Source organism: Crassostrea angulata, chromosome 7 (genome assembly GCF_025612915.1).
Source record: "Crassostrea angulata isolate pt1a10 chromosome 7, ASM2561291v2, whole genome shotgun sequence".
Lineage (NCBI taxonomy): Eukaryota > Metazoa > Mollusca > Bivalvia > Ostreida > Ostreidae > Magallana > Magallana angulata.
This window is the reverse complement of record NC_069117.1, coordinates 72,405-85,315: the sequence shown is the minus strand read 5'-3', so window position 1 is coordinate 85,315 and position 12,911 is coordinate 72,405. Positions and strand designations below refer to the sequence as shown.

Below are 12,911 nucleotides of genomic sequence, written 5' to 3'. Positions count from 1 at the left end.
AAGGTGACCCAATATCACCCTACTTATTCTTGTTCTGTGCAGAAATATTAGGAGCAATAATTAGAAATCATAAAGACATTAAAGGTTTAAAAATAGGTGATACTGAATACAAAATTTCACAATATGCAGATGACACTTCTTTATTTACAAATGCATCACAAGAAACATTAGACGGTATTTTTAGAGAACTAGATTTTTTTGCGGATATATCAGGACTAAATATATACTTTTCTAAGACAAAGATGGTGTGGATAGGAAGTAAAACATTCTCAAAAGAAACTTTTCATCACTCAGATGGAAACTTGATTGGAACAATACAAACTTTGACTTGCTAGGGATAAAACTACGTAAATTAACAATATTAGGAAGATTAACTGTCATAAAATCCCTTATAATTCCAAAAATGAATCATTTGATACTTACATTACCAAATCCAAGTAAAGACTTCTTAGAAAACTTTGAGAGAGAATTATACCTTTATCTTTGGGGAAGCAAAATACACATAGTAAATTAACAAACTATTATACAAGACTATAGATCTGGTTGTCTTAAAATAGTAGATTATAATGACTTTATTCTGGCCTTGAAGTCAAGCTGGATAAGGAGACTAACTCATTCAAAATCTATATGGGTTAATTTGTTAGAGACAACTCTAAATATAACAGTGAACAATTTATGGCTAAGAGGAACATACTTTCTATCCACACTTGGTAATATAATACATAATTGTTTTTGGAAAGAAGTATTTTATAGCTGGCAGAAAATAATAGACATTTCAGCCCTTAAAAATGAAAACATTCACAGTGAACACAAATGGTATAACCCACATATTAGAATTGATAGTAATTCAGCTTACCTAAAAAGTTATTTTAATGCAGGCTTTATATTTATAATTGATCTTTTCGATTCAGAAGGCAATTTCATTAGTCTTGAATCCCTTAATAATTTAAATGTAAATACAAACTTTTAAGAATATGCTAGACTAAAAAAGGCTGTGTTGGATAGAATTGGTACTTACAATAATAAAGAGGCAAGAATTATAATACAAGAACATATACCAAATACAATTGCAATTTTCAAGAAAGCAAACAAAGGTTGTAAAGATATGTATAATATTTTAATAAGTAAAAAGAAAGAAACAATCAAAGCAGTTTATAAATGGCATGAAGGTTATACATTTAGTGACTCGGATTGGGGTAAAATTTTGGAGCTCCCTTTTAAAACTACAAAGGAATCTAAATATCACTGGTTACACTTTCAAATATTACACAGAATAATTGCAACAAACTACTTTTTTACGAAATTAAAACTAAAGGACAAGGTAGAAGTTGAAACCATTGAGCATCCATATGATTGTCCTAATGTTAAAGAGATATGGTGTGCAGTTGAAGAAATGTTTCTATCAAGGTTTAATTTTCCAATAGCCTTTGATAAGAAAGGTGTATTATTCAGTTAATTAAACAACAACAATATTTACAAAGTTCATAACTTATTGATACTTGTTGTGAAACGTTTATTTTTGCCTGTAAATACAAAATGGTTCCCAAACTGGATATGAGTGCATTGTTTACCATACTAACCGAAAGATTACTTTAAAAAATTGTAATTTCACTTTTCAATGAAAAATCGACTGATAAATTTATGCATGTCAATAGATTGACAATTTTACTTATCTAAGTGCTCCAATACAATGTTTCTGTACATAATACTATCAGTCTTTCTTTCTTTACTTTCTCCCCTATAACTCTCACTATATATATATATATATATATATATATATATATATATATATATATATATATATATATACATATATATATATATATATTAGACACTAGCTAATGAGAATTTTTTTTTTGGAAATTGTAATTTCACTTCCTATTATACCAATGACATGTTTATATGCAATTGTGAAATGAAAATGTCAAAATAAAAAATTATGAAAAAATAAAAATAAAAATATGGATTTAAAGCAAACTGGAATAAACACTACACCACCGATCTTTTGAAGGTAAGTATATCATAATACTAAGTAAGAATTATTCAAACTAATTTTATCTAATGAGTACGGATTAAGATCATTGCCAGATTGAAATACAGCCTTTTGTTTTCTGTGTTTTTGGTTTAATCTTGATTTATTACAATAGTATTTAACGAGGGTGGAAGATTGAAAACTGATGGTTAAAGACTGGGTATTGTGGGTTTGGGACTGAGTGTTTAAGACAGGGGTTTAAGGACTGGGTATTGTGGATTGGGGACAGGGTTAGGGCTATTTTTTTATAGCTAGGCATGCGTCTTGGTTTTCGGTTGAATGATCTGAGGAAAATGTTTGTATCAATCATTTTTTAAATATTTATTTTACTTCATTTATATCACAAGGAATTGGCACATCATCTTCTTATCATTAGAAGAAATCATGCACTGAAAACTGTGCATGGTTAATTTGTGTCCGATCCATGGTGAAATGAACATATGGAGCAAAAATGACCTTGACATTAATTGTTCCTTACCCTAACCCAGGACTTACTTTAATCAAATTTTGTTTCAAGCCTTACTTCTTTCTAATTATTTTACGCAGAGAGTGTATTTTCCCAAATTCACAATCAAATGCACCTCATTCAAATAATGCTTTGATGTAAAATCTTCATAATTAAATTTTCAAAGATGGCGTATTTGACGTCATTTTACGATGCCAATATTCCTATTACTTTGACAATGTGAATGTCAAATTCTTAATAATGATCAAATACATTAGTTCTAATTCAGGAATATACGAAACAACACATGAGTGCATGCACATTTATTTGTATATTAATAACCAAAGTTGTCCGATCCAAAGTACGTGTCCATGGTTAATTCACCCTAATAGTTATAGGTCGTAGGGTGAAATGGTCTACAAGGGTTAGGGTTAGGGTAAGGGTTTAGGGTAAAGGCATATTTACGAAATCATTTGCTGTATCAACTCGTCAATGTCACCAAAATGTCACGTGGTCTTTGAAGGGCGGAGTCAAAGCTGGATTGATATTTATAGTGGTTGTTGTTTAGGTTATATTTCTTTACCAGCCATTTTACCTTACATTTAAACCTCAGCGTGAAACCTGAAACCATAAACTTGTTTTTGAACCCTATGGGGGGGGGGGGGGGGTTACGTTTTGAACTTATACCTCAGTAGAAGCTCTTTTAAGATGGTAAAGAATCATTAAATATTCTGGTTTGCATTAAGATTTACATAATTTTTTACATCAATTATTGTAAATGACGAAATAAACTCTTTTTTAAAAATCACACGGTATATTTTAAGCTGTAATGTTTGAGGTAAAAGAATTAACTTTATAGGTCTTATTGAGTTTCCTAAGTATTTAAGGTCGTGTAAAGTTGTGTTAAGTCAACACAACAGTCATAATTGCAAGTTTCGCATTTTTACTTCTGATTCCCATGAACCTAACATTAGGGGCCTACATATTGCATATCAATTTCAACAAGAGACATCCCTCTAACTAATAACAATCATTATAAAAACCATTTCATGAATGCTAGCAACACTTGTATGCCTTCAAGTACAGCAACTCTCAGTTTTACAAAAAATATTGACGGGTACTTTTTTCCCCCGAAACTGTCCCTTGCTACCTAAAGGTTCTTCGATTTTAACTGATTGGCTATAGATAAGAATTCTGGAATATAAGGTATAATTCTTCATTGTCATGCACAGCAGACTAATGAACGATAAATACAGGTGCAAGTTTCAATGTAGTTGATCTTTGGGGGTTTCCTAATTTGCAATTAAAAAACTGAATTATTTAATGATATACCAAAAATGATGGGTTCCCTAATGCAGGTGAAATTTCACAATAAAAGAATTTATCATTTAATCAATGCTGATAACTTCTTTGTATACATGTAATAAAAGATAAATTAAGGTGTGAGAATAAATTTAATCAAAGTACTGAATTACTGACGGGAGTTGATTTTATCAATTATCATTAGGGCCCCGCAAGGATTTGCAGGTGCCCTATAGTAATCACTCTGTCTGTCCGTCCTTCTGTCTGTCCGTCTGTCACTCCTCCGTCCACAAATTTTCTGTTTTTTTCTAATAACTTTTTTCATGGTTGCCCAATCAAGTTTAAATTTGGAATGGTAGTTCAGTAGGCAGAAATACATATTTTGATGCTAATTTTGGTTCTCTATGTCTTCTGGTTTGGAGCTGGGGTGGGGGTAGATTCCTTAACTATGCATAATAATGAATGAGCAAAGAGAGATAACTGCTGAGAATGTTACCATTGTATACTTGGAAGGCTGTGCAATATTAGACCTTTGGGATTAATTAACCTTCCACAGGAAGAAAATCCTAAGCTTTATCTTTATCTGTCACACTGCGATTAATTACTCCACTGCCTGTGTCTGCAAATGAACTTTGTTTTGAAGTTAAGGTCAGTTTTGAATGATGTGTAGTATTGTGTACATTCTTTGAAATATGGATTCAAAATATATAATATTCATACTTTATTTTGGTTAAAATACCGTACACAATGATTTATAATAATTGTATTGAATTCTAAAATCAAGATATATATTAAGATATCTTTTTTCACTATTTTATTTTTTAATTATTGATTTTATTTTTTCTGCCTTTATGCTGTTAATTTTAACAGGTAATCAGATAATAACCCCATTCTGTCATATCTGAAAAAAAAGTCTTATTGTAAATTTAGAAGAAAAGGATGAGAGAGCAGAACAATTAATCCCCTGGGATTAATTATCTTGCCTGCTGCAGAAAATTTAGAGGCTTATCTCTATCTGTCATATGAAGATTAATGAACACCTTTGTCTGCAACTGATGTTTGTTTTGCAGTTGAGGTCAACCCTGGGTGATACAATGCATTTGCATTCACTGAAGGCTTGCATTTTATAAAACACCTGTTTAAATCTTTTTTAAATACACATTTAATTTAGTTTTTTTTTTTTTTATAAAACATGAGGTTATCCCTGTTTTATGCAGATACAAGGTTACTATTTAGAGTTTTTGGACATTCAGGAATTATCTTGAAATTTTAAAAATACAGTTGTTACTGATAATTTTCATATTTTTTTTACCACCTTATATATATTGCAGTTCTTTACATCTTATGCCGGGCATTTATTTTTCATCATTGTTAATATAAAGAGGATGGAACTCAAAGTTTTTTTCACTTCTCTATATTAATTGTCATAGCGGGGCTCTTCCTGACTGGTCAGTTTTCTAGTTTATTTTAAAATCAACTTATCTTGCGTGGCAATTAGTTTCTAGTCTGTATTTAAATTACGCACTTTTTTATAATATGAATTTTAATTGGATTTTCCAGACAAGAATTTAGAGAAACCCCATATAAATCATGTTGTGTAATATTTAAAGATAGATTTTACACTATGTATTAGTAATCGAATTATTCTAAAAATTGTATGGATCCAAGCACTATCGATATTGAACTCCAGTTTCGTTCAACCAGACTCTCAGCTGTCTCCGTTAATCTCCGACAAGCAAGAGAGCCTCTCTGTTTGTCGGAGATTTACAGAGAGAGCCAAGCGTTTGGTTGAACGAGACTACATTAAACTCTGACTTAGGAATACATGAGACTACAAAAATATCTAAATTGTTCGTTTTATATAAAATCTGACTATTTTCAAAGTGTTTATAGATAGGTTTTCTTTTAAAAAATGCTTCAACATACATCACTTTTAATTTTTCTATCATATTCAAGAACTAAGACTTGTCAGCGGTGATGATTTGTGCTTAGGCCCAAACACTGTTTTACTTTCGGTTTGCCAGAGTAACTGCATAGGAAAGTTGATTAAAATCAACTCCCAAAAAGAGTTAGGAGATTTCCTAAGCGATTTACTATACTGATAATTTAACGATAAACAGAAAATTATGGATTCCTTCATGAAAGTGTAATTCTATAAAAACAGGATTTATCATTTAACTAAAGCTGTTCATTCTCTTTGTATTGATAGAATTAAAGATGAATTAGGGTGTAAGGAAGAATTAAAAAAGAAGATTAAGAAGGTTTCCTATGTGATAAACTATACTGATTATTTAATGATGAACAGAAAATGAGGGGTTCCTACTAAGGGGTGTAACTTCACAATAAAAGTATTTTTCTGGAGACTAAGACTGATTATTTCTTTATTTCTTTGTATCAATGCAATAAAAGATAAATTAGGGTGTAAGGGTAGATTCAAAAAGACCTAAAGTGTTTTCGACTGATTAACTACACTGAAAAGACAAGCCAATAAAATGTCAGTTCTTAATGAAGTGAAGTTATCATAATGTACAGTAATGTATGTATAAAAAATTGTGGAGAGCACCTTGTAATACGACCATTTTATTCTGCTTGGCTTAATTTATTCAAAAAGAAGAACATAGTTTTTGGCAAAGCTCTCTCTCTCTCCTGAAAGTTGAACGCCTTCTTTGGTAAGTCAAACCTATTGTTACAAGAAAATAAAATAAAATATCCATTGTAAATGACTAGATGAATGAATACGAATTACCTATTCTCTCTCTCTCTCTCTCTCTCTCTCTCTCTCTCTCTCTCTCTCTCTCTCTCTCTCACTTCAGAAAGGTAAATGCCTTCCTTGGTTTCTAAAACCTATTGTTACAAAATGATAATAAAATATCGATTGTGAATGACTAGATAAGTGAATAAAAATTACTGATTGTAATTCTCTCTCAGTCTCTCTCTCTCTCTCTCTCTCTCTCTCTCTCTCTCTCTCTCTCTCTTCAAAAAGGTAAATGCCTCCATGGTCACCAAAACCTATTGTTCCAAAATTTAAAAAAAAAAATCGATTGTGAATGACTAGATAAAGAAATAAAAATACCTATTGTAAAGTCCTATCTATCTGGGTTATACGTGTTATCTTACACGTTAACCTAAACTGTAATCCATTAACAACACGTTTTATCTGGAACCTTCAGCCTTATTGTGCGTTCTTGCATACATTGTCTACTTTCTTCGACACCTTTAAAAAATGTTGTCACTGTCTTCCCAGACATTTTCTTTCATGCCTTGATCGAAAATCAGTTCTTTCATGTGTTGTGCGCGTCTGTATTGGACAGCTGCACATTTCTCGATTATAAACTCTTCTCCCTTAGGGTTTTCTTTTTCCAGCTGTATTTCTTTTAGACGGATTTCTTTGGCTCCCCAGACTCTGCAGGTGTTGATATACATTTCTTTTTTGCGGGTGGTTCCTGTGTGGTAGGGGTAGTGACCTCACTTGTACCTGGAACGTCCGTGACAATTGTTATATCCGGTCCCACAAGGGAATCAAATGATCCTGAGGGGATAAAGGAAAAAGAACCCCTCATAAGAATATCTTCCACAACTATAGCTACCTTTGCATCAACACTTTTACACAGTTTCTCTTCTAGGGTTAGGGTTAGGGTAGGGTTAGGGTTAGGGTTGGGTTTGGTTAGGGTTAGGGTTAGGGTTGGGTTGGGTTAGGGTTAGGGTTGGGTTGGGTTGGGTTAGGGTTAGGGTTATGCGGTTGGGGTTAGGGTTAGGGTTAGAGGGTTAGGGTTAGGTTAGGGTAGGGTTAGGGTTAGGGGTAGGGGTTAGGGTTAGGGTTAGGGGGTTAGGGTTAGGGTTAGGTTAGGGTTAGGGTTGGGTTAGGGTTAGGGTTGGGTTAGGGTTAGGGTTGGGTTAGGGTTAGGGTTAGGGTTGGGGGGTTAGGGTTAGGGTTGGGGGGTTAGGGTTAGGGTTAGGGTTAGGGGGTTAGGGTTAGGGTTAGGGTTAGGGGTTAGGGTTAGGGTTAGGGTTAGGGTATAGGCACTTTGACGAGATGCGTGTGCGGGAATGCGGGACTCCGCCTATTAATCCTCGTGACTGTCAATCATTTCTTTCTATAAATATCTGATGATTTGGTGTTTTATCATTCTTTTGATTGTGACTTTGTTGGATTATATGGGTTTTTCACTTGTTAAAGGTAACTGCTTTTTTTAATATCATTATTTAATTGCTCATTATCCTGCATTCTAATGTTAAGTAGCAATAGATATGAAATTTTATAAACATAGTAGTTATTCCTGGTAGTAATTGATAGACTATTGAATTGATCTATAGTTTACAATTAAATTTCAATTGTAGCAAGATATTCATCAAATGTAGTGAATGATTGATATTAATGAAACTTTTTGATATACTTAATTAAGATAATTACGTTTAAAACTTTGGCTCATTAAACTTAAGGTCTAACATTGTTTTACTCTGTGTTGAACCCGTGTATACACTGGGATCAACTAGGGTATACCCCGGGTTTACCCTGGGTATACCCCGGGTATACCCTGGGTTTACCCCGGGTATACCCTTGGTGTACCCAGGGTATACCCTGGGTTAAACCCGGGTATATCCTGGGTTTAACCCAGGTATACCCTGAGTTTATCCCGGGTTTAACCCGGGTATACCCTGGGTTTACCCCGGGTATACCCTGGGTTAAACCCGGGTATACCCTGGGTTAAACCCGGGTATACCCTGGGTTAAACCTGGGTATACTCTAGGTTAAACCCGCGTTTAATCTGTGTTAAACCCGGGCATACTCTTGGTTAAACCCAGCGTATACCCTGGGTTTTACCCGGGTGTACCCTGGATTAAACCATGGTAAAGGCCGAGTTATATTTAGGTTTACCCCGGAATATACCCTAGACTATACTCGGGTTTAACCCAAGGTTGATCTTTGAGAATAGAGTTTAATATATATTTTTGTTAAAAAATTAATTAATTGAGATATAATGCCGGGTAATTATTTCTTATCATCATCTAAGTTGAAAATTAGATATTATAAAAAAAAAAAAAGCTTTTCTCATTACGAGTGTCTAAACACGTCATATTTTTTAAAAATTTTAGATGGATATGGAAGATACGGAACAAACTTTTTCTGAAACGGTGTTGGAGAATTTCAACCTAGCCAAGGCGTACAATTCTGTATCTGAAACACCACAACTCTTTTTAAGAAGGGATGATCGGATTTTTGGAAGATGTCTGACAGTCGATGAAGTAGAAAGAGAAGTATGGTTGAGATATTCCTTTGACATTGATGGATGCGTTGTGGAGTTTAAATCTTTGGCCGCAATAAGAATGCCCGTGAGACATATCACACTGTTTCCAAATGATAATGCAAGTCTACGGAACGTTAGAGGCTTTTTGAAAAAGCACGTCAGATTAACAGAATACAGTAAAAGCGAACTTATGACCTTCTCAAACAGCTTAGGGTTCCAGCTATTTTATGAAAGAGGGTGGGAATGTTGGATAGCTTTAATTCCTATGCACCAGATGCATTCAGTTGCATTATCCATTCAGCAAGTGAGACAACAAGCCCTCGCCACATTTCTTCAGCTGAGAGAGAATTTTAAAAATACACTAATGGCTCTTGCTTTGCGTGGAGAGGCTAGAAGAACTCTCGAAAAGAATGACATAAATGACGTTCGAAAAATGTTCATTTTACCTGACGATTGTTATGCAATACTCGATGCTTTGCAAGCATCTTTAAACCAACTGACCCAAACTGGACTTTTGAGACCAATCATATTTTGCTTCCGCTTTGGTGAAAAAATGACCTGTGGATTATCATTGTCAGATTTTAATACCCAATTTACATTGCGTACAACTATCCATGTTGCTGCAAACATACTGTCAGACTCTGAAGAAGTTGATCTTCTTTGGTCTACTGCGGGATTGCAACAAATCATCGGCCACAGAGGAACACTTTGTACATGCTTATCATTCAAAGACTGTGCCAACTATCAGAGCAATCTAGATGGAAGACCAATGGATATAAAAACTTGTTTGCGGACGATTTGTCGTTTTCCACACGAGGTGCAGTTTGTTCAACTTTACGCTGACATTCCACATCGTCAACCCAATTGTCGATATCATCCAGTGTCGGGTTGCATTGTTGGAGGTATGTGTTTCCCACGATCGACAGCAGAGGCATTCCTACGCGACGCTGATCATTATATATCTACATTGCAAAGCAACTGGACATTACTAAGGAGAAGTACATGTAGGATTGAATTTGTTGTTTCGCAGGATTCAGTTGCTGACCATATAAATGCTATGGATTTTATTAATTTAACCAATCTAGAAGTACTTTTAGAAACTGTACCTCTGTTGGTGCCTTTTCCTTTGCATATTCTAACATGCATTCGACATTTGGGTTTATGGATTTGCAAGGAACTTAAAGAATTATTGAACGAGTATAAAAAAACAGGAAATGTGTGTGCCACCTGGCAATCCTATCAGTTGGAACTAGCCTCCGAAAAACTTTTGTGGGGAAAGCCACTTTGTGGAAGGAGTACATCTTACTCTATCAATCTAAGACCAGGAGCTCTTGGTCCCAGTAGAAGTTCAACTGACCACTATGGATTTCTATCTTTAGAAGTGTACTCAACCTGTATGCAAAACGAATATAGCATTCCCCCACAAGAAATATGGACAACATCTGAGGTCATATCTAAGATGATAAAACGGTCAGTGGGATTGCACGATCACTTGGATGGCAGCTATGGAGTCATTGGTCGACATTTGGTTGTTGCCTTACTACATGACCTGCACGAAACTGGCAAGGCTGCCAGTTACGTTCTTTTTGAAGATTTCCTACGAGAGATAAAATCTTGCAAGACAACATTTAAGACAGTCGGTGCTGTAACAATTAGATCGCTGGTCAAACTGTTAACAACAAACAGAAGAACAAATTCCCAAATGGTTTTCCCCAGCTTGTACCTGCTCTTGGATAAAAGTAATATATCAGTGGCAGAAGTCATAAAAGCTGGTATTCTTGAACTTGACCTTAAACATTTTCCAGCTGTTACAACATATGACAGGCATGGGAATATGACACTGACTTGGTCATTTAATGATAAATTCTGGACGGTTGTATATGACAAACGTTCTACAGATATCACAGAAAACACACTTGTCACAATATCAGATTTAGTAAGAGGTGAATTGGAAAAACGGGGGCTAATATACCCAAGTAAGATTAAGAAAACCCCAAAGATTCTTCCTTGGTTAACAATGTGCCTTCGAAGGCTCCAGAAAGAAAATATGGATATGGAACAATTAGTAATAACAATGACGTATATCAGCTGTATTGCACTTTTGATGCAGGGCCAATATGTCGAATATGACAGGTTAGCTTTACTGACGATCGACCTACCGGTAGATAAAAACAAACTGATCGCCTTGGAGATTTTGTCAAAGTTGCAATTGGCCAGCTTTAGATTTCGCAATTTGCAGTTAAATCGCTTGCACTTCACCATCCCACATAAACTTGAAATGTTGACAGGTGCAGAAAAGAAAAGTACGAAGAAGGGAGAAACAAAGCAATCAGAAGAGGTTACTACCAATGACAATAAAGTCGAAGAACTCCCCCCAAAATACGTCGATCATGACAATGCTGACGATGACCCTATTCTATTTGATAAAGACATCGGACATCAAAGAACTTCCACTTGCTTCCCGATTTCTACATCCTTGAAAGCTCCCTGGTCAGCCCAAGAGTTGGAATTCCTGCATGCTCAAAGGTTGGCAGAAGTTACCATTCGTGAAAAATACGAACGCTTTAAATTACAGTGTTTAAGATCAAATATTCCTTTCCGTACATTTCGGGCTTTTGAAACAAAACTACAAAGACTTTCAAATAAGTAAATATATGCTGCAAGAAGCATAATTTAATTGCATTTACATTTAACAGTTATGTGAGTTATAAGTCATGTTTGATTATAAGCAGGATATTGTTGATTTCGGAATTTCTTCATCGGCAATCACTAAAGCAAATACATTTTGTCTAAGTTTATTTTTGTCTGAGTATTTAATTTGGAAGTAAATGTGAAAAAAGTAATCTTTGACTTTTATTTCTTTATCAAACATTTATCAGGGAGTTTGTGAAATTTAGAACATTTTTTTTAACTTCTTAAATAGTTTCCGTCGAGTCTATTTTTTGATAATGTATTGTGTAGAGAATGGAAGTACTTAAGAATAAAAAATTGTTTAGATGGCTAAAAGTGAATCAACCTAATGAACTAAGAACTTCAATTAAATACTGAGAAAGGGTTTTTTTTCTTCAAGGTCATGATTTCACAAAGTCTCCATTTATGTTGAATAAGAAAATTGAAAATGTTTTGAATTTTTTTTTATCATAGTGTATAATTTATTAATGGTTTAAGTTCTCAGACAGATCTTTGTCCGCAAACATAGCGTACTAAATAAATCACGCACAAAAAAGTATGAATGAACTATTTCACTTCTTTTTGAACTGTTTTATAATTTAAAACGGCAAGATAATCTTTTACCATAACTTGCAATTACAGGACAAAGTAAACTCTAATATTTGGCATTTGCAAATGCTTACTCGAACGTTGAGCTTATGGATTGATGATACACAAGCCGTGTTAACTAGTCTTTCCCATCACTCAGAGCGCCTGCTAACGTTAACACAGAAAGCACAGTCATTGTTTCCTTGTCACTCCTTCAGTGCAGACGGTGATTTTCTTAGGAGAGGTAAGCAATTCATTAATTGAAAGTAATCAGTATACCTAATGATAAAGAATGTTTAGAATGCAAAATTAATTTCTTGTTTGTCTAAAGGAAGTTCAAATAAAAAAATAATAATATTAAATCATTCTACAATTTTAGAATATGTACAGACTTCCATAGATAAGATTAAAATGACTCAATCAAACACAATTGGTTTTGTTCTTATAAAACAAAATATTTTGTCTCATACGTTTATTTTAATTATTTTACGATGTTCCTGTGCATTACAGATTCCTCACTTGTCTTGAATTAAATAGCAGTATGGAGAATGACTGGCTATCCGAAGGTAATTTTTATAACATAGATATTGAAACATTATTTAATATAGCAAGCATATTACAACTTTAC

The 12,911-nt window shown here is 34.1% G+C and overlaps 1 protein-coding gene across 1 annotated transcript; it reads left to right on the top strand.

Moving 5' to 3' along the window:
- Positions 1 to 8,880: 8,880 nt before the first annotated feature.
- LOC128156659 (uncharacterized) lies at positions 8,881 to 11,767 on the top strand. Its single transcript, XM_052818881.1, has one exon. It carries the CDS (start codon positions 9,105 to 9,107, stop codon positions 11,673 to 11,675), a length of 2,571 nt encoding a protein of 856 aa, XP_052674841.1. The 5' UTR covers positions 8,881 to 9,104; the 3' UTR covers positions 11,676 to 11,767.
- The last annotated feature ends 1,144 nt before the right edge of the window (positions 11,768 to 12,911 follow it).

Bases quoted from the DNA above. Each gene is read 5' to 3' on its own strand.
- LOC128156659 (XM_052818881.1), top strand. From the start codon at position 9,105: ATGCCCGTGAGACATATCACACTGTTTCCAAATGATAATGCAAGTCTA.